Source organism: Narcine bancroftii, chromosome 6 (genome assembly GCF_036971445.1).
Source record: "Narcine bancroftii isolate sNarBan1 chromosome 6, sNarBan1.hap1, whole genome shotgun sequence".
Taxonomy (NCBI): domain Eukaryota; kingdom Metazoa; phylum Chordata; class Chondrichthyes; order Torpediniformes; family Narcinidae; genus Narcine; species Narcine bancroftii.
This window is the reverse complement of record NC_091474.1, coordinates 139,374,351-139,392,805: the sequence shown is the minus strand read 5'-3', so window position 1 is coordinate 139,392,805 and position 18,455 is coordinate 139,374,351. Positions and strand designations below refer to the sequence as shown.

At 37.4% G+C, this 18,455-nt stretch overlaps 1 protein-coding gene across 1 annotated transcript in view; it reads right to left on the bottom strand.

Moving 5' to 3' along the window:
- sntg2 (syntrophin, gamma 2) overlaps window positions 1–18,455 on the bottom strand; it is a 276,157-nt gene that overhangs the window by 62,157 nt on the left and 195,545 nt on the right. The window contains exons 10-12 of the mRNA XM_069888098.1: window positions 5,044–5,173; window positions 3,143–3,181; window positions 138–254 (exon numbers count right to left, since the gene is read on the bottom strand). Coding sequence (XP_069744199.1) covers window positions 138–254; window positions 3,143–3,181; window positions 5,044–5,173 — 286 coding nt within the window. The remainder of the gene's footprint in view (window positions 1–137; window positions 255–3,142; window positions 3,182–5,043; window positions 5,174–18,455) is intronic.

Sequence of the window (18,455 nt, the reverse complement as noted above, 5' to 3'; positions counted from 1 at the left end):
TATGGACCAGCCTCAAGTTATAACCACATGTAGAAGTTCAGTTGTTTGATGGGAAGAAAGCTGGGACAAAATGAACAAAAACATCCATTTTATTTTCATAACAACAAATATGTTATTAAAGAGCTAGTGACTCTTACCGGAGGAGAATTGAAAATGTGAAGCGATGAACCCTTCAGTCCCAGAAACTTGTACTTGTAAAGCAGACTGGAATCAGATCCTAGCAGCCTCTCACTCACCCACCCCATGTGAATTATCTGCAGAGGAAAACCTTAGAAAATTGAAGAATCAATCCTCAAAATCAAAACACTGCTGTTTTCATGATTCCTGCACACAAGGCCATTAATTTTATAATGAAACTTCAAGGACTCTGTGCCAAACGCAATAGCTAACTCAACCAGGAACTGCTCGTAGATTTTCATGGTGCCCACTCTAAAAACCGTTCTGGGTGGTATGTGAATTTCATTTCAATTTAAAAAGGCAGCCTCAGTTTTCACAATGAAGCAACCAAGATGGACCAGGCAAATACAAAATATTTATCAATTTAAAACATGGGGGCTTCCTGCCGGTGGGTGCAGGAAGGCAGATCGAATGTCACCTTGTAAACAGTCTGCTTTCTCCTGGCACAGAAATCAACAAAAGCAATTTGAGAATATTGGATAAGTTTAGATTAAAAAAAAACCCAACTACAATAATAATGTATGACCTAAGATTAAATTTTCATCTCTCTTTAACGTATGAATGCAGAAATTGAAATTGATTATTGCCTTATTAGTCAACATCTATCCCTATTCAACACTGTAGGCAGACATTTAGTTGAAAAAAGCATGCAGTATTTCTTTGCTTTTCAAAAAGACTGCAAGGTTATAATGTCACATACAATGGGACATGTACAAAGTGAGAGAAGGGGGAACGTTTAAGGGAGGTGCAGGGTAAATATATATTACACAGAAAATGGGAGCTGCCTGGAATAGGGGTGAAAGTAAATATAATTTTACTGAAAAAAATAGGTTGAGAACCACTGGGGTAGAGAGTCAGAATCTTTCTTCCTCTCAAGGTAAAAATGTCACATGCTAAAGGACATGTGTTTAAGACGTGGTGGGAGGAAAATTTTAAAGGAGATGTTCGGGGCATGTTTTCTTTTACACAGAGAATGGTAGGTACCTTGAATGGGTTGCCATGAGTAGTAGTGGATTATAATCCAATACTTGCATTAAGAAGCTTCTAGATCAGTAGTTCTCAACCTTTTTCTTTCCACTCATATATCACTTTAAGTAATCCCTATGCCATCGGTGCTCTATGATTAGTAAGGGAATGCTTATGGTGGTATGTGAGTTGGGAAGGGAAGTATTTTGCTTGAGAAAAATTGTCACTGGCCCATTTCCTTTGGAGTTATGAAAACATGCACATAATGAGTCAATTAGGTATGATTAAAATAGTAGTTTTCAAATATTTTCTTTTCACTTTAAGCAATCCCTTACTAATTACAGAGCACCTATGGCATAGGGATTACTTAAGTTGGTATGTGAGTGGAAAGCTAAAGGTTGAGAATCTGTTCTCGATAGACACATGAATATGCCAAAATAGTGGGATATCGCTCATGTGCGAAAAGCAGAACCTCAGGTTAATTTGGGCATCATGTTAGGCACAAACATTGTGACCCAGAGGGCCTTTTCCTATGACATTCTATGTACCCAGAAATAGACAACTCTAAACCACCACTTTGAATTAAAGTGCTGATCACAATTTTTAAAAAGAAGTTAGTAATCTTGGAAGATTTTCATCATGTTATAAAAACAAGAGCAATTTGATTTGAATGAAGAGTCTCTAACCGGACAGACTGCTCCTTCCACTATGCTTCTGAAGATAATTGAGCTGTTGAGAGCTGGAAGCCACACTGTGAGCTTTGGTGGAAATTGGTTGGGCCTTAAAATGGATTTCATGGTTTCCTTGGTGTTCAAATAGCTTTAGTGTCCATTCATAATGGGGTCACTCACAGATGGTTTTTGTCATTATTATCAGCGGTAAAGGAACTTGACTTCAGTGGAGAAAATGCAAAGGAGAGTCACCAGGATGTTGCCTCCACTGGGGGACTCTAAGCATGGGAAGAGGTTGTAGAGGCTGGCTTGTTTTCCTTGGAGTGAAGAAAAATGGAGGGATGACCAGATAGCTGTATGTAAGATTAAGAGTGGCATAGATATTGTAGATAGACAAAATATTTTTTCAATGGTTTGGGTACCAAAATCCAAAAGGCAAAGTTTTAAGGTGAGAGGTCAGAGGTTTAAAGGAGATTTGTGGGGTAAGAATTTTACACAGAGAGTGGATTAAATTTGGAATACCAGAGGAGGTGGTGGAATCTGATACAATTAAGAGGCATTTAGATGGATACTTAAACTGGCAAAGAAAGGGAGGACATGGTTCTAATGCAGTCATATTAGACCAGCTTAGATGGGCAAAAAGGGTGGGATGGACATGGTGGCTCTCCTCTTCCTCCATCTGTTTCCAGCTGCCTGTCATCCCTTCCTCCATCTTCCCATCTGATTCCACATGTATGTCCCACCCACACTGGCAATCTTTGTTTTTTGTTCTCGGTCCTGATGTAGGGTTTTTATATGAGATGTCAGCTTATACCTTTTGCCTCAAGATGCTGTTTTATCCAGTGAGTTCTTCCAGCATTCCATTTTCATTTGACTTTAATTTTGATAACAGGAATAAAGGATGTACTCGGAAATTAATGTATCAGAAGAAGAGTTTCGATGGGAAAACACTTCCTTTGGTTTCACAAGGGCAGATTCAATACCATGTTGTTTACATATATAAAAAAAGTCTGAATAGTGAGATTGCAAGTGCAGGCAATTAGATAAAACTGGGATGAAGCTGTCAAAACAGAATGAAAAGGAGATCAAACTTATTTAGAGTTTGGAATTTTGTGAGATTTTGAGATTTAAAATGGAAGATCATCCATTTGACAACTAGTCTTGGACAAGGCACTTGTCTATTTTTAAGGAGTAAACAGAAATAATTTACCAACTTTGATTTTTGGACCTCTTGTTTCCACCTACATTATTGATTTGTTCTTTGTTTTATTTTGCAGGAAGAGACCATTTTTATTGGTGTACAATCCTCACACAGAAAGAAATCTTACCTGGTCATTTGGAGAACAGCATTTATTTGCCATTTTCATCTGTAAAATGAAAAAAAAAATGTATGGTTAAAATTAACTGTTTATTCTTTTTATTTTATCAGTGTTCTTAATTCTACTTCCCTAGACTCTATGCCAGTTTCCTGAGTAAATATGGATGCAAAAAAAAAAAAAAAATTATGATCTCCCCCGGCTCCTTTGGCACTAAACATATCTGATCTAAGAGAGGACCAATTTTGTTCATTACTGTCATTTGTTCTTAATATACCTGTAGAATCCCTTAGGATTTTTCTTCACCTTGTCGGCCAAAGCAACCTCATGTCTTCTTTTAGCCCTCCTGATTTCCCTCTTTAGAGATTTCCTGCATTTGTTTACTCCTTCGGTACCTCATTTGCTCCTTGTTGCCATTACCTGCTATACACCTGATCCTCAATATCTCTCAAAAGTCAATGTTCATCTTGTCTGTTAACTTTATCTTTATTCCGCACAGGAACATACAAACACCGTACTCTCAAAATGTCACCTTTGAAGGGCTCCCACTTACTGAGCACATCCTTGCCAGAAAACAACCCAGCCCAATCCATATTTTCTAGAACCTTTTTCACTTCATCAAAATTGTTTTTTCTCAGTTTAGAATCTCAACCTAAGGGGAAAACATATCCTTTTTGATAAACTGATGGCATAAAAATGATCACTGGACCCAAAATCTTCCCCTACACATACTTTTGTCATCTGTCTTGTCTCTTTCCCAAATCCCAAATAGGAAATCCTGTATTGCACTCTCTCTAGTTGGTACCTTGATTATTGATGTACAAAACTTTTCTGAGCATATTTAACGAACTCCAAGCTTTTATTTTACAGTATGAGAGTCCCACTCAATGTGTGGAAAGTTAAAATAACCTACTATTACAACTTTATGTTTCCTACAGCTGTAAGCTATCTCTCTGCAGATTTGCTCAACAATTGTCTCTATTAGGTGCTTTAAAATGCAACCTCATCAATGTGGTCATACCTTTCTTTTTCCTCAGCTCCACCTATATAACCTCAGTAGATGCCTGAGGACAGTTGTGATATTTTCACTGACAGAACCCCGGAATATTGAGCTGTCAGTTCAGCTCCTCCTGTAATCATTTTACTAATGGCCACAATATCATAATGCCACATGCCAATCCATGTTCTAAGCTTGTCTTTCTTTCCCACAATATTCCTTGCATGGAAATGGATGCACCTGAGATGGTAATTTCCACTGCACGAAACCCTTCAATTTCCATCTTTGCCTTTCTCTACTCCGCTATCTGTGATTATACTCTGGTTCCCAACCCCTGCCAATCTAGTTTAAAACCCTTGGAGCAGCACGAGCAAACTTTCCTGCAAGGATATTAGGCCCCCTCCAGTTCAGATTCAAACCTTCCTGCCAGTACAGGTCTCACCTTCCCTGGAAGAGAACCCACTTATATTACATGCTTCCCAATTTCTGAAGGTGGCAGGAGAGGTGGATAAGGGACTTGTCATACTTAGCTTAAATGGAGCACAGGATGAAAGGAGTCATAACAGCACTTTACAAAAGTAACACTGGTAACTGGAGTGTGGTGGTTGGGGAAAGAATCACAGATTTAATATAATTGGTAGAAGAGTTAGAAATGAGTTCTTTCTACAAATGGAAGGAGTTGAAATGTGATGGTGACAACAGAAACTCCCCTAAAATTAGCTTTTTAAGAGCCATAAAATGTATTGCTCAGAAATAACACCTCTCAAAATGCTTTGACTGTAAGTTTAAAACTGGAAAACCTCAAAACTCATTCATTGTGGGCAAAAAAAATCAGAAAATTTTCATATATTCTATACTCTAGGTCACAAATTCACGTTGTTACTTTAACAAGAAAAAATTGCAACCCAAGACCTACATTTTGCAGCATTAAATCATTGATGTTAGTTGATATTGCCCGCAGCCAGTCAGTACTCTCTTGAGCAGTGTAGAACTGGAAGATGCCAGAACTTACTCCATCCAGTGCCACAACCTCAAAAGTGTGAGGCCTATTGAAGGAGGAGAGAAGTATCTTAGGTATTCATCAAAGCAATCTGAAATGTAAGGTAGCACCTCACTAAATTATATGCCCCCTCAGAATCCTCCATATTTAAATATTCAGAACAGAATAACATTTGCAAAAGAGTTAGAAACTAAATCAGAATATCAATATTATTTTTTTGGATCAAATATCGTAGCAAGATAATTCCCAAAATAAGGGCTATAAGATACATATCAGTGCAGGAAACATATTGGTCACAACCACAAGCAATTACCGTTACATAAATGACCAATAACAGTGAAGTCCTGGCTAAGGGATAATTTAACCACCTTCTGGTTTTACCAGATTTTCCAGTGGCATTTTACCCAGGTCTTACCTTGGATGTTGCACCTGCAATTAGGAGAATTAGAGGAAAACCTCGGTTGATTTTTTTTTTGTTCAATGATCCCTCTATCCTATTCATATTTAAGGCCAGTGTAATAAATATAGGAAAAGAATGATCATGGGTGGCACAGTTGGCTTAGCAATGCTATTACAGCACCAGTGACCTGGCTTCGAATCCAGCATTGTCTACAAGAGGTTGGCACGTCCTCCCCTTGTTTGTATGCATTTCTTCCAGGTGCTCCAGTTTCCTCCTATTGTATAAAGATGTACAGGGGTTGGTAGGTTAATTGTCACATGGGTGTCCAGTATTTTGGCACTGAGATTTCTTGGCCCAGAAGGGCCGGCCACTGTGCTGTATGTCAAATTTTATTTAAAAAATGCAACATGCAAAGTTCACCTATCCAATAAGTCATAAAGTGAACTACAATGAAAATAATAAACCCATAACTTCATTATGCACCACGTGCAAATTAATAAACCAAATTTTGAATTGAATAGTTTATTGTCATGTGTACCAACATCCAGTGAAAAATTTTGTAAACAGTGCAGGAATAAATTATGGTGGTAAGGATGAACTCAACCTAATTTGAGACAAAATGTGAAGGAAAACTAACCCTATAGTTGTTTGCAAAATAATGTCCAATAATCTTCCACTTGTAGAGAATGAGTAATTGGGAAGAAATAATTTGCATCTTTACTCTTATAAATACACTTTTCATGTCATCAAGAAATTCTCAAAGATTCTTACTTTTCATCCTTAATTGTTCCTGAACATTGTGGTAACCCAACCCTGAGACTACTGCAGGACATATGTTGAAGATGCTCCTTCAGCATTGTTGGGTGAGAAGTTGAGGAAGCGGACTCTGAACAATGAAGGAATGATTATTTAATTCGAAGATAGTGTAATGGGTAACTTGGAATTTCTGATATTCTTGTGATCTTGATTTTAAGTGATAGAGGTTGTTGGATTACAAACAAAAAGGTACCTTTTATTGGATAAAGCATTTCCCTAACCTTTGGGATTGCTTCTCTGTAATGCTCACTGGATGCACTTCCTTCAGGTCAATGGCTGTGAGAAATGCATGAGAAAAATAGCTCTCTGGGATCTGAGCACCTTACATTCATGAGGTTGAATTTCCTGGCCTCAAGACTAACAAATACAGTATTTTTAGCTTGACGATAGTAACAGAAACAGAGGGAATACCCAAACAATACAGAAAAAAATAAAGAAAATAAGGGCAACCATAGCAGACATAAAGATTAGATTCACAAAAGCAACAAATTTGTTGTAAATTGAAAAGAAAAACATAGATGCTGGAATCTGGAGGAAATAATGAGATGCTGAAGGGACTCTGGGGGCTCAGGAAGCATTTTGAAATAAATGATCCAAAAAAAAATCTTCCCTTGCTTTGATTGAGGGTATAATCTGTCATGATTGGTCAAAGAGGATTTGTCCTACATTTTGCGGACTGGAATATCTGGACCACTTCTACCATGGAGTAACTCCAGCTTCTCAAAATGTGTAAATTAAGTTAGTCATATGGTAATTGGTAAATGTCTGTACAGAAGGGACTACCCTCTGCCCCAATAACCTCAGATTTTTTTCTCTTCTAGCCTTCTACCTATAAACATCTGTTGACCTATATTCCTCGCTCCTGCACATCCTCCATCCTCTCCTCCCCCACCTTTTTATTCAGTGCCTAACTGCTTTTTGAACCTACCTCGACAAAATGTTGGTTACCCTTTACTTCCTATAGGTGCTTCGTGACCTGCTGAGTTTCTCCAGCACAGGCTTGTCCAGCACATGTCCGTATTGCACTACAATTGCAGTGTCTGCAGACTGTTCTGTTTAATGAAATGACTGATATCTGTAAATAAACATTGTCTTCTTGTTGTTCTTTAGAACACTTTCACTTTTGGATTACAACTTGGTTGGCTGGCAGTTTTGTTACATTGCTTTAATATCTCGGTCTGGATTTTATGGCTCCATGACATTATGTAATTATCATTGACCTATGAAACCGGCAACAGCATTGGAATTTCCACACGAGGGAATAATTCAGTCAAGTTGCCCTCTTTGTAGCCTTCTCCCCCACACTCTAGCATAATCACATGAACTCACTTGAATTTAAATATGCACAAGCTGCTCTCTGTAAAATACTCTGGTAAATCCTGTGCTTTGTTTTATAGGTCTGAGTTCATTTTTAGTGTTCTATTTTCATCTTACACGTTCTGGTCCTAGAATGTGGTCTATTTCGGTGACAGTGACCACAACACTCTGAGCCTTAACATAGCTATGGATGAGGATAAAAGCAGACTAAATGGGAATGTGTTTCATTGGGGAAGGGTTAATTATGATGGCATGAGGCAGGAACTAGCGAGAGTATATTGGAAATGAATATTCAAAGAACTAATGTAGAGAAAGTTTAGGGACCACTTGTGCTGGGTTCAGGATAGATTTGTCCCAGTGAGACAGGGAATAGAAGGTAGGAAAAGGCGAGGCAGCTGTTCAAGAGGAAGAAGGAAGCATATATTAGATGTAGGAAATAGAAAAAAGGAAGGGTTTCATGAGAAATACATGTTAGCCAAGAAGGAGCTTAAGAAATAATTTAGGAGAGTCAAACTGGGCATGGGAAGGTCTTGGCATGTAGGATTAAGGATAACCCCAAGGCCTTCTCTGTATATGTGATGAACAGAAAGGTGACTGAAGAGGCTGCTAAAGGATAAAAGAGGCAACATGTGCTTGGAGGCAGATGAGGTTGGGAGGTCCTAAATTAATATTTTGCGTCAGTATTCACAAGAGAAAAGGTTAAACTTTATTCCTTGGAGTGTTGAAGAATGAGGGGAGATTTGATAGAGGTGTTTAAAGTTATGAGGAGGATAGACAGTGTAAATGTAGATAGGCTTTTCCCACTGAGGGTAGGTGAGATACAAACCAGAGGACATGGATTAAGAGAGAAAGGGGAAAGGTTTAGGGGGAACATGAGAGGGAACTTCTTCAAACAGTGTGGTGGGAATGTGGAATGAGCTGCCAGCTGAAGTGGTGAAGGCGAGCTTAATTTGTACATTTTCTTTTCAATATTTTATTAACATTGAAATCTCACATACAAAAATACAAAGTACATATGGATATATGCTAAAATTCAAAAAGATACATTGCACAAATCAAATCATTTCATCAAAGGTGCCCCACATTTTAATCAAACAGACTATATTGTATTGATACTCTATTATTTTATTATATATTAAAAAGAAAAATCTAAACCCACTTCCAAGAAAGAAGTTGTTTGGAAAAAATTAAAGAAAGACAGAATTCTTATCAGAGTGATTAATTACCTCAATAGTCAACACTTCTATCTTCATAACAAATCAAAGATTATAGAAGTAATTCAAAAAGGGATCCCACAGAGTTTGAAAATTTATATTCAAATCAGAAATTGAGCATCTAATCTTCTCCAAGTTTGAACATGATATGACGTCTGATACCATCAATAATTCACAAAAGCCTGAGCAGTGAAACAATCAGGCTTTTAATAGCTAAAGGCTGGATCACTATCAAACAAACATCCACCTCCTTGACTGATCAGAGCAAAAGGAAGGAAACAGCCTGCAAGGGACTATGGGTAGGATCGATCTCAGGAGGCACGTCCAGTCAATAACAGCCAATCGTGGTGTAACTGTGGTTTACCTCGACATCACATAGCCATTGAGCATGATTAGGTGGGGTAACATCCCTCCATCTGAGCAACACCACCCACCTAGCCATAAGAGAAACACAAGCTAATATGTGTAGCTCAAATGTCATTAACGTCATGTCACTCTCTCCAACTATACCAAATAAAGCAGTTAAGGGATTTGGTTTAAAATTACCTTTAAAAAGTACAGAGAAAGTTTGAGATTTTCTCTCTCTGGTCCTATTTTTTATCAATTTATTTAAACCTTCCATAGTTGATGCAAATTTTAAAGAATGGTATCAATTGGGCATTAAATATTTTAAAGATTTATTTGTCGAGGGGAGTCTTACTTCCTTTGAACAACTTTCAGTTAAATACAATTTATCAAATACTCTTTTTTTTTGTTATCCACGGATCAGAGATTTTTTAGAATCTCAATTACATACTTTCCTAATAGGACTGATAATAATTTAATTGATATATTTTTTAATCAACAATCTTTCTATAATGGTTCAATATTTAACATTTATGATATGTTGTTGGGAGTAAGAGAGGCTCCCTCAGATAAAATTTGAAAAGCCTGGGAACAGGCTACACCCTACAGCTTTTAATTCCTGAAGAAACTTGTAATGTTGGTTAATACCTCTTTTTTTTATGTGCCTGCCACTCTCTCCTATAATTTAAAGTAGTCCATAGAGCTCACATGTCCAAAGTCAAACTATCTTGTTTGTACATGGATGTATCTCCTCATTGTGATAAATGCAACAATGGAGATGCTTCATTAATTCGTATGTTCTGGAATGCCAGAGCCTTGAGAAATATTGGATCGAATTTTAACATTTAAGTAGAATTTGGACAGGTACATGAGAGAAATGAATGGCTATGCTCTTAGCATCCTCAGGAAATTTGGCATGTTACCTATTTCTCTTAACAATATGCACCAGTCAATGTATCCAGTCAGAGGGCATCAATGCTTGTACAGAAACTGCTCTACCAATACTATAAGAAACTGCAGAGAGTTGTGAACACAGCTCCAGCCATCACACCAACCTCCCTCCCTGCCATTACTCTATATTTACTTTCAACTGCCTTGGAAAAACAGTCAGCCAACATATTAAAAAAACTCCAACCATCCAAGCCAGATTTTCAAGGGCATTTAATAATGCCCAAGTAAATGTTGCTGCAGCCTACAAAACCCATATCTGTTGAATGAATAATGAAAAAAATATACAATATTTGTCCTCCTCTCATCAGGAAGTGGATTCACGCACCACAAGATTCAAGAAAATTATCAGACTACTGAACGAACCTCATACTTGTAAATTAATATTGTCTTTGTTCTGTTGTAACTAATCACTCTGTAACTTTGCAACTCTGCTCTCTGTAATGTGTTTTTGCTGTTGTTCTGTGCATAGGCAAACAAGCTGAAATGCTCGCAGAATGAACTTTCTTACTACATCTTGGTATAAAACACCATAAACCTAGAACTTGAATTTGATTGGAAGATGGGTACTATCTGTATACGAGTGCCACACTGTATGGAGACTGCCACTACAAGGTTTTGAAGATGAGGTCAGGTAGGTTTATCTTTTTTGTCAGTGATCTGGCCAACTTCCTTTGGCTGGGTCTGGGAAGAAGCTCCTTCAGAACTCAATCATTGCTGATTTTTGGTGAAAAGCAATACAGTCAGCAGCCAACTTTCATTTTGACTCCTACTTAGTCAACGACTTGCTTTAAAATGTTCTTTAATGCACATTTGCTGGATGATTGAGGATGCTATCTGAGGAAAGCAAAGCTAGAGTGGAATTCTCTTTAATGCATACCATTATTGTGCCTGTGTCTGAAAGCAAGCAAGGTGAACACAGAATAATTTTTAAATTTGCTCATTTAAGTAATTTCTGTAACAACTGAGGTCAAAACTATTAACCTGGAGACAGTACAACACATTTTAGATCTTAATTGTCAAACAATGTCTCCAGCTAATTGTGGATGAAGACAATGAATTAAGTTTGGCACTGGCCCTGTCAAGCATCATTAACTCAACATATAAATAAAGCAGATTTGATGCCTGGGGGAAGCACATTAAGCCTTGATCCACATCTTTGAGAAGTGTAAATCAGAAAAAATTAGTCCACGTGAAGAAATATAGAATGAATTAGGATATTCGAGGTTCGGCTATTTAATTATTTTGTATGAAGGGGTTCAGGTAGAATAGAGGGGAGAGAGAAATGGAGGCCAGTGAAAGATAATATTAATATTAAACATCATTTGCTTTGAGAAGGATTGAACTCATTGGCTATGTAGACAAAAGAAGACCAGAGGACTAATGTGACAAGTAATATGAGAGCATTAACAGAAATAGCAGAATATTTTAAAAACGGTTATGACACCAAAGAAATGACTCTACTCTCAAAAGTGAATTTATATTTGAAAATATTTTTATACTTGAAAAGGTTTCAATATTCCATTAAAATCCTCACAGACAGCTCAACTTAAAATATTGAAATATAACCAAAAGTAATATTTTTAACAAAAAGGCATTTAAATGTACTTCGAGGATGGCAGAAATTTCTCATCATATTTTTTGAACTGATATGCATTTCTACACCTCATCGTGAAATGAACCTTCGTTCTGTGACAAGCCTAGGATTCATGTTGGGACAGGCTCCTTGGAAGTGAGGGAAGAGGGACAACATGCAGAGTGGACTTATGATTATGTTTCAAAAATATCCAGTGAGTTTCCAGATCAAAAACTCAAGTGAACATTTCTGGTACTGCTTGTTCCAGGTCTTACATTATCCAAGAGAACTTTCAGTATTACCATGTCTTGCAGGACAATCAGGTCAAGGGATGTGATGTTTTGGTTAAATATGAGCACTGTAATATTACTTGTAAAACTAAATATAGAACTTGGCTAGCCTTTGGCATTGATTGTCACATCTCTACCCCTGCACAGATTGATTGAAGACAAGGATATTTGTAAAGAAGAATGGAACAAATGACACCTTGGGCCAAAGAGATCAAATTGCTCTGTCATATCATGTATAATATATCCTTCTCACCAATTTCAAATTCACTGAAACTCTTCAGGGATATGACTAGATTAAAATAAAAGTTTCCTCTGAATGCTAAAGGGAAAATTTCAAAAATAAACCTTTCATTGTTGGAATAGAGACTGGAGAACTCGAGTTCTTGGATGAGTCAGCTTGATTTATAATACTTTCATTCTCTAGGAATTAAAGCAGACAGATAAGTTCCTTTATGGAGGGCTTTGAGCTGTGTCCTTGCTGGGTGAAATACTGCTTGAAATCTGCTTCCACCAGATTTGTAGCAAATCAAAAACCCACTTACAAAGAACAAGATTATTGTCTGAAGTGCACAAAGGACTAGTCCCATGTGATTTGAGCCTGTGAGGTAAACTAATGTTTCCTGTGACCAGCCACAACCAAGAACCATTCATGATGCACTGATATACTTCAAATTATTATTTGACGATTATGACCATTTTTGCATTGTTGCCATTTTATGATCCCACAAATAGAGCTTCTCTAAATCAATCAATTCTAATTTTCTCACTTTGCTCTTTCTCTCAATGTCTTCTAAATTACGACAGAGTGTGTAATTCTCTAAAGGCATATCCACCTTGTGTTGCTAGCCATTATTGATTGATTCATTCAAACTATCATGTTGCAAGTTCTGCTGACCAGCTCCTCTAATCCCTTCGTTATTGCTCCTCCACTCTGTCAATACCATATCTTATGCACACTGGTCACAAATCACCTCAATACATGAAGGAGATTAAAATAAATCACAGCACATGATTATGATTATGATAGAGGAATGCTATTGAATATTTAGCTATGTCCTATGTGACAATCAGGAAATTGCCTAGCTCTTGCAGAATATCCAAATCAAGAAATAGTCATAGTTTTTGCAGGTAAGTAGTTTTTAATATCTTGCTATTCTATGTACATAACTTGTACAGCCCACTTTTCTGCCCAACCTATCTTGTTCAAACAGCTAATCCTTATCATTCAAAGTCTAACCTTATTCTTAAAAAATAGCAAATTGTTCTCCTCAAGTTGCTTGCAAAATGTCTTGGTTACCATGGTAAGATTTGAAAGCTAATCCCTTGTAAGTTAGCTGACAGTCTTGTGGCCCTTCTCTATAACCTTAGAAAGGCATTTTTCAGACCATTTGTCAACTTTGAAGATTGGACCTGATATTTTAAAGGAATTAGAGGAGTATGTTGTGCATTTTTGTTTGAACAATACAGCAAATTTTTGGCTTTGAAATTAGCCTCATACCACTGTTATAAAATTATTAAATGCAATAAACATCACTCAACCACTTTGAGTATGCAAATCTACAGGGAACTTAAGAACTTGAAGCAGGAAAAAATTGTTCAGCCTCTTGCGTCTGCTCTACCATTCAAAGAAACCACTTTCCAGTATCCATTGATCTCCCTAAAATCTAAAAATACCTCTTGATAATACTTAATGACTGAATCCTCATATCTTTCTTGAATAGAGAATTCTGAAGATTCCCTGCCATCTGGTGTGAAGAAACTTCTTATCATTTCAAGTGTATACTTCAGGTAAGTAATTCCAAATTATACACAATATTCCAGCTGTAATTTCACTGTAAATTTTCAAAATCAATTCTGAGGTTCAAATCTTTTGCAGTAAAGGCTAATATGTCATTTGACAGTCTAAGTCACACATGTCAAACTCAGGCCCGCGGGCCAAATTTGGCCCGTGATATAATTATAGTTGGCCCACAAGATCATATCAAATATGTATTAGAGCTGGCCCGCTGGCTGCCGCGCCAGTATAGCGCATGCACAGCTAATACTACAAATCCCAGAATGCTTTGCAAATGCGTTGGCGCCGGCCCGTCAGCCCACTAATCACCCCCACCTCCTCTCTTTACTTTCATTAGCATCTGCGACCTGTCGCCCAACTCATATGTAATAAACCCCTTACGAAAAATGGCCAAACGAAAGACAGAAAACAGGACCTTTCAAGACAGGTGGGAGGCAGACCATATGTTCATCATTTTAAAAGACAAACCTGTTTGTCATTGAAGCAAGTTGTTATTTTTTTGACTTGTTGGCTTGTGAAAAAAAATACATTTAAAAGGAGCTTAAAGGCGATAGAGAAATATTATTTATTGAATATTTTATTTCTCATTTGTTAATGCTTCTTCTGGAAAGAGTTTAATCAAAACTATTATTAAACATTTATTTTAATAAGAAAAAGTTTAACTTTACATATGTTGAAAGAAGAGAAAACATGCAGATGTTGTTGAAAATTTTCAATAAATATTTAGTTTGGCCCATGACTTAGTCCAAGTTTTTAATTTTGGCCCTCTGTAAATTTGAGTTTGACACCCTTGGTCTAAGTGATCACTGTATCTGTATGTTAATGATCAGAGAACTAATGGTTAGCATTATCCATCTAAGTATGTGACATTGTGTATGCATATTGATAGTAAATAAAGCAATAGTTAGATTCATGATTATTTTTATAACATTCTAAATTTATTTCCTTTGCATTTATGTCTGAGCAGATCTTTGTCGATTTCAGGTCTTTGGCTGAAAAGATGAAGAGCAATTGCCCTGGTGTTTATTCCTTCAGGACCCCACCGAAGAATGAGGCCCATGCAGACTCACAGCCATTAATAACAACCTGTCCAGAAGCTAAAAAGGGTTCTTAATTCATCCCAGAATCTGTCATCTAATCCCACAGGACTTCCTGTAAGGGGCCAGGTTTTAGATTGTGCAAATTGAGCTGAGTGATCATTATTAATAGCACACATGATCATTGCTTTAATTGCAGCTCTTTTGCCTCTAGGATCAGTGTTTTAAACCCCAAATCCAGGTCTCGAGCAGCGTAGTCCTCAGAGACTGCCCATTGCCAGAGCCACTGTTCTACATATACTCTCTAAAATGAAAACCTCATTCTCCCATTTTGGAAGCTAAATATGTAATTGTTATAGAAAAATTAATGCCATGATATCAGGAGTAATAATAGATGGGATTCACAAATAGAAAACAACTTGGACCAAATTACTTTTCCTTATCAACATTCCCCTGTCTCATCCCTGATTTTGAAAGATGTGAACAGTAAGTATACTTCCTTTGGTGTTTTTATCTCCTTTATGATACTTTCTGTGTTCATCAAATTGTCTCTCACAGGAGTCAATGGAATTCAATTTTGTATTAAGCAATGGGACTGAATTGCTGAGGAAGCTATATTTTATCACATATAAAATCCTTGGATTATGTGTATGAATATGAAAGACATTGGGCAGGCAATACTCATGTACACTGCAAGGAAGCTGTCTGCCTCACATGAGAGTAGTCCTAAATAGGCCCACTCATATGAGACTTAAAAGTGAATCACCATTAACCGCATCTTAATGAGGGAGTCCATGACAGAAGGTATTAATGGGATTAGAGCTCCAGGAAAGGACAATATTTCTAATGGAGTTTATTTTAGCTGTGCACACCAATCCCCTTCAGTGGTTCATCTCTAACAGTACTAACTCAAAGCCATTGGTGGAGGACTGAGCACTCTTTTCACTAGGTGAGCAGCAATTCTGGTTGAATGCCACTGCCTTAACATCTACAGCCAAAAAGGTGCACAGAATAAGTTAGTTCATTGTTTGGGTGTAACCGCATCAACATTTTGGGAGTCAACCTGCACAGCTTCATATACGAGCACTAAATGGCTGCTATCATTCACGAAGCTGTTGTACTTCTCAAAGAGTTTGAGAAGATTTGGTGTGTCACCAAGGACTTGTGCAAATTTCTACAGGTGCACTGTGGAGAGCATTCTGACTGGTTGCATCACTGTCTGGTTTGGAGGTGCCAATGCACAGGACAGGAAAAGACTACGGAGAATTGTGAACTCAGCCAGTGCCATCATAGACATCAGTCTTCGTTTCATTGAGGCAATGTCTAAAGGAAGAAGCCTCTATCCTCAAGGACCCTCACCACCCAGGCCATGCCCTCTTCTCAGTGCTACCATCAGGAAAGAGGTACAGGAGCCTGAAGACAAACCCCCAATGGTAGAGAAACCGCTTCTTCCCCTCTGCCATCAGATTTCTGAATGGACAATGAACCACAGTCACTATCTCACTCTCTCTTCTTTTGCATGAATTAATTTACTTTTAAAAATGTGATTTTACAGTTGGCTTAGTGCAATGCCTTTACAGTGCAAGCGATTGGGACCGGGGTTCGAATCCTGCACTGTCTGTAAGGAGTGTGTACTTTCTCCCCGTGTCTGTGTGGGTTTTCTCCGAGGGGCTCTGGATTCCTCCCACCATTGAAAATATACTGAGGGTGTAGGTTAATTTGGTGTAATTGGGCGGCACAGACTCATGGGCTAAAATGGCCTGTAACTGTGCTGCATGTCTAAATTTTAAAATATTTAAATTTAAGTATTAATAGCAACTTTCCACCTGTAATGCTGCCACAAAACAATGAATTTTGTGACATACTCATGACAATAAATTCTGAATCTTATTCTGAAATCTGGCTTGACATGAACACTATTCCCATGTGGTAACGAAAGAAGACTGCTGCTAATCTGCCATGCAGTTGAATGTGTTCAGTCACACATGGACTTATCATCACCTAATGTCAATGCATCACGTGGGTAAACTCTGGTCAGTTTATGTAAAAACAATGCTGGAGAAACTCAGCTGGTCAAACAGTATACTTTCTTGTAGCAAAGATAAAGATACATAACCAACATATCAGGCTTCAGATAGCTTGATCAAGGGCTCAAGCCCGAAATATTGATTATTTATTTTTATCTTTACTACATAAAATATACCATTTAACCAACTGAGTTTCTCCAGCATTGTGTTTTAACTTCAACCATCATGTCCGGATACTTTTGTGTTTTACTTCTGGTTGGGTTAGTTCAGCACAGAATCTGGTCACATACTTCAAGATGAAACTTTGTTATGTTAATTCTGTATATAATTGACTATTAACATTTGGAAGGGGATAGAATAAACTCCAAGCATGTGTTGCGTAGGCTTCTCTCACTGTATCCTAATATTAGTATTGCATTGAACATCAGTGTTCCAGCTTAATGAAAGAATTAAAAAAATACTAGAGTCCCTTTGCTGTCTGTTATTCAGTACCCCTGTTAGAATTGTGGATTACTGTCACTGAAACCTAGTAATATACCAATTTATGGCAACAATAAAATGTCATCAGAGAAGATGGAAATCTACCTTCAATTGTATTGGCACAGAATTCTAAATTTGTTCTAAAGGTTTAAAATAAAGATTTAAACCCATATATTTGGCTCTGACCCATTTTATACAAATCAAACTGTCTTGCTTTATTTAGCTTGGTGAATCTGAAATGGCATTAACTCCTAATTCTATCATTCACAAAGCTGAATGACCTAGAAAGCTACAAGGTCTGGGTTTTCTCATTAATTAGATGATGCAACTGTCATTTCATCTTTGGACCAGATTCATCTTCATCCAGAAAAAGCAAGACTTGTGGACAGCAAGGAGAATTGGGTCATAATTCACAATAAATTAGAGCCAACATCAATTCAACACTTTGATGCTTTACCACTGAATATGGGTGATACCTTTTGATGTACAGCTTTATCCAATGCCTTACTCATTATGAGCCTATTTAGGTTCTACAAAAATAAGAAATACAGCTCATTTTGATTTCCAAAGCTCTTTATTAGAAATAGATTTGAGGGAATAACATACAAAATGCTGGAGGTATTCAGTGGGTCAGGGAGCATCCATAGAAGGCTATAGACAGTTAATGTTAACTAGCTATTGCCTTCCATAGATTCTGCCTAACCTGCTGAGTTTCTCCAGCATTTTGGTACGTTGTTCCAGTTTCCTCTCGTTTATCTCTGACTTGAGACAAGTATGCCCACACCAGCTACCAGAGGGAATCTAACCTTATTGAACTGATGTTAAAGTGAGTGACAAGTAGTTGAGAAAGATGCCTGCACAGTTATAATCCTAAACCTTAAAGATTATGAAATTTTGGGTGTTCCTTCTGCATTCATCAAATTCCAGGAAGAAAAAAAGTTAGAAAAATAATGCTCTCTCATAATCCTGACACATCAATTCATTGTCAAACATTATAAGCAAGCCACTGTTGCTATAGTGTAAAATATGGTACAGAGGACTTTTGTGCGCAGAATAAGTTCAGTAATCTTGTCACTTCAACAG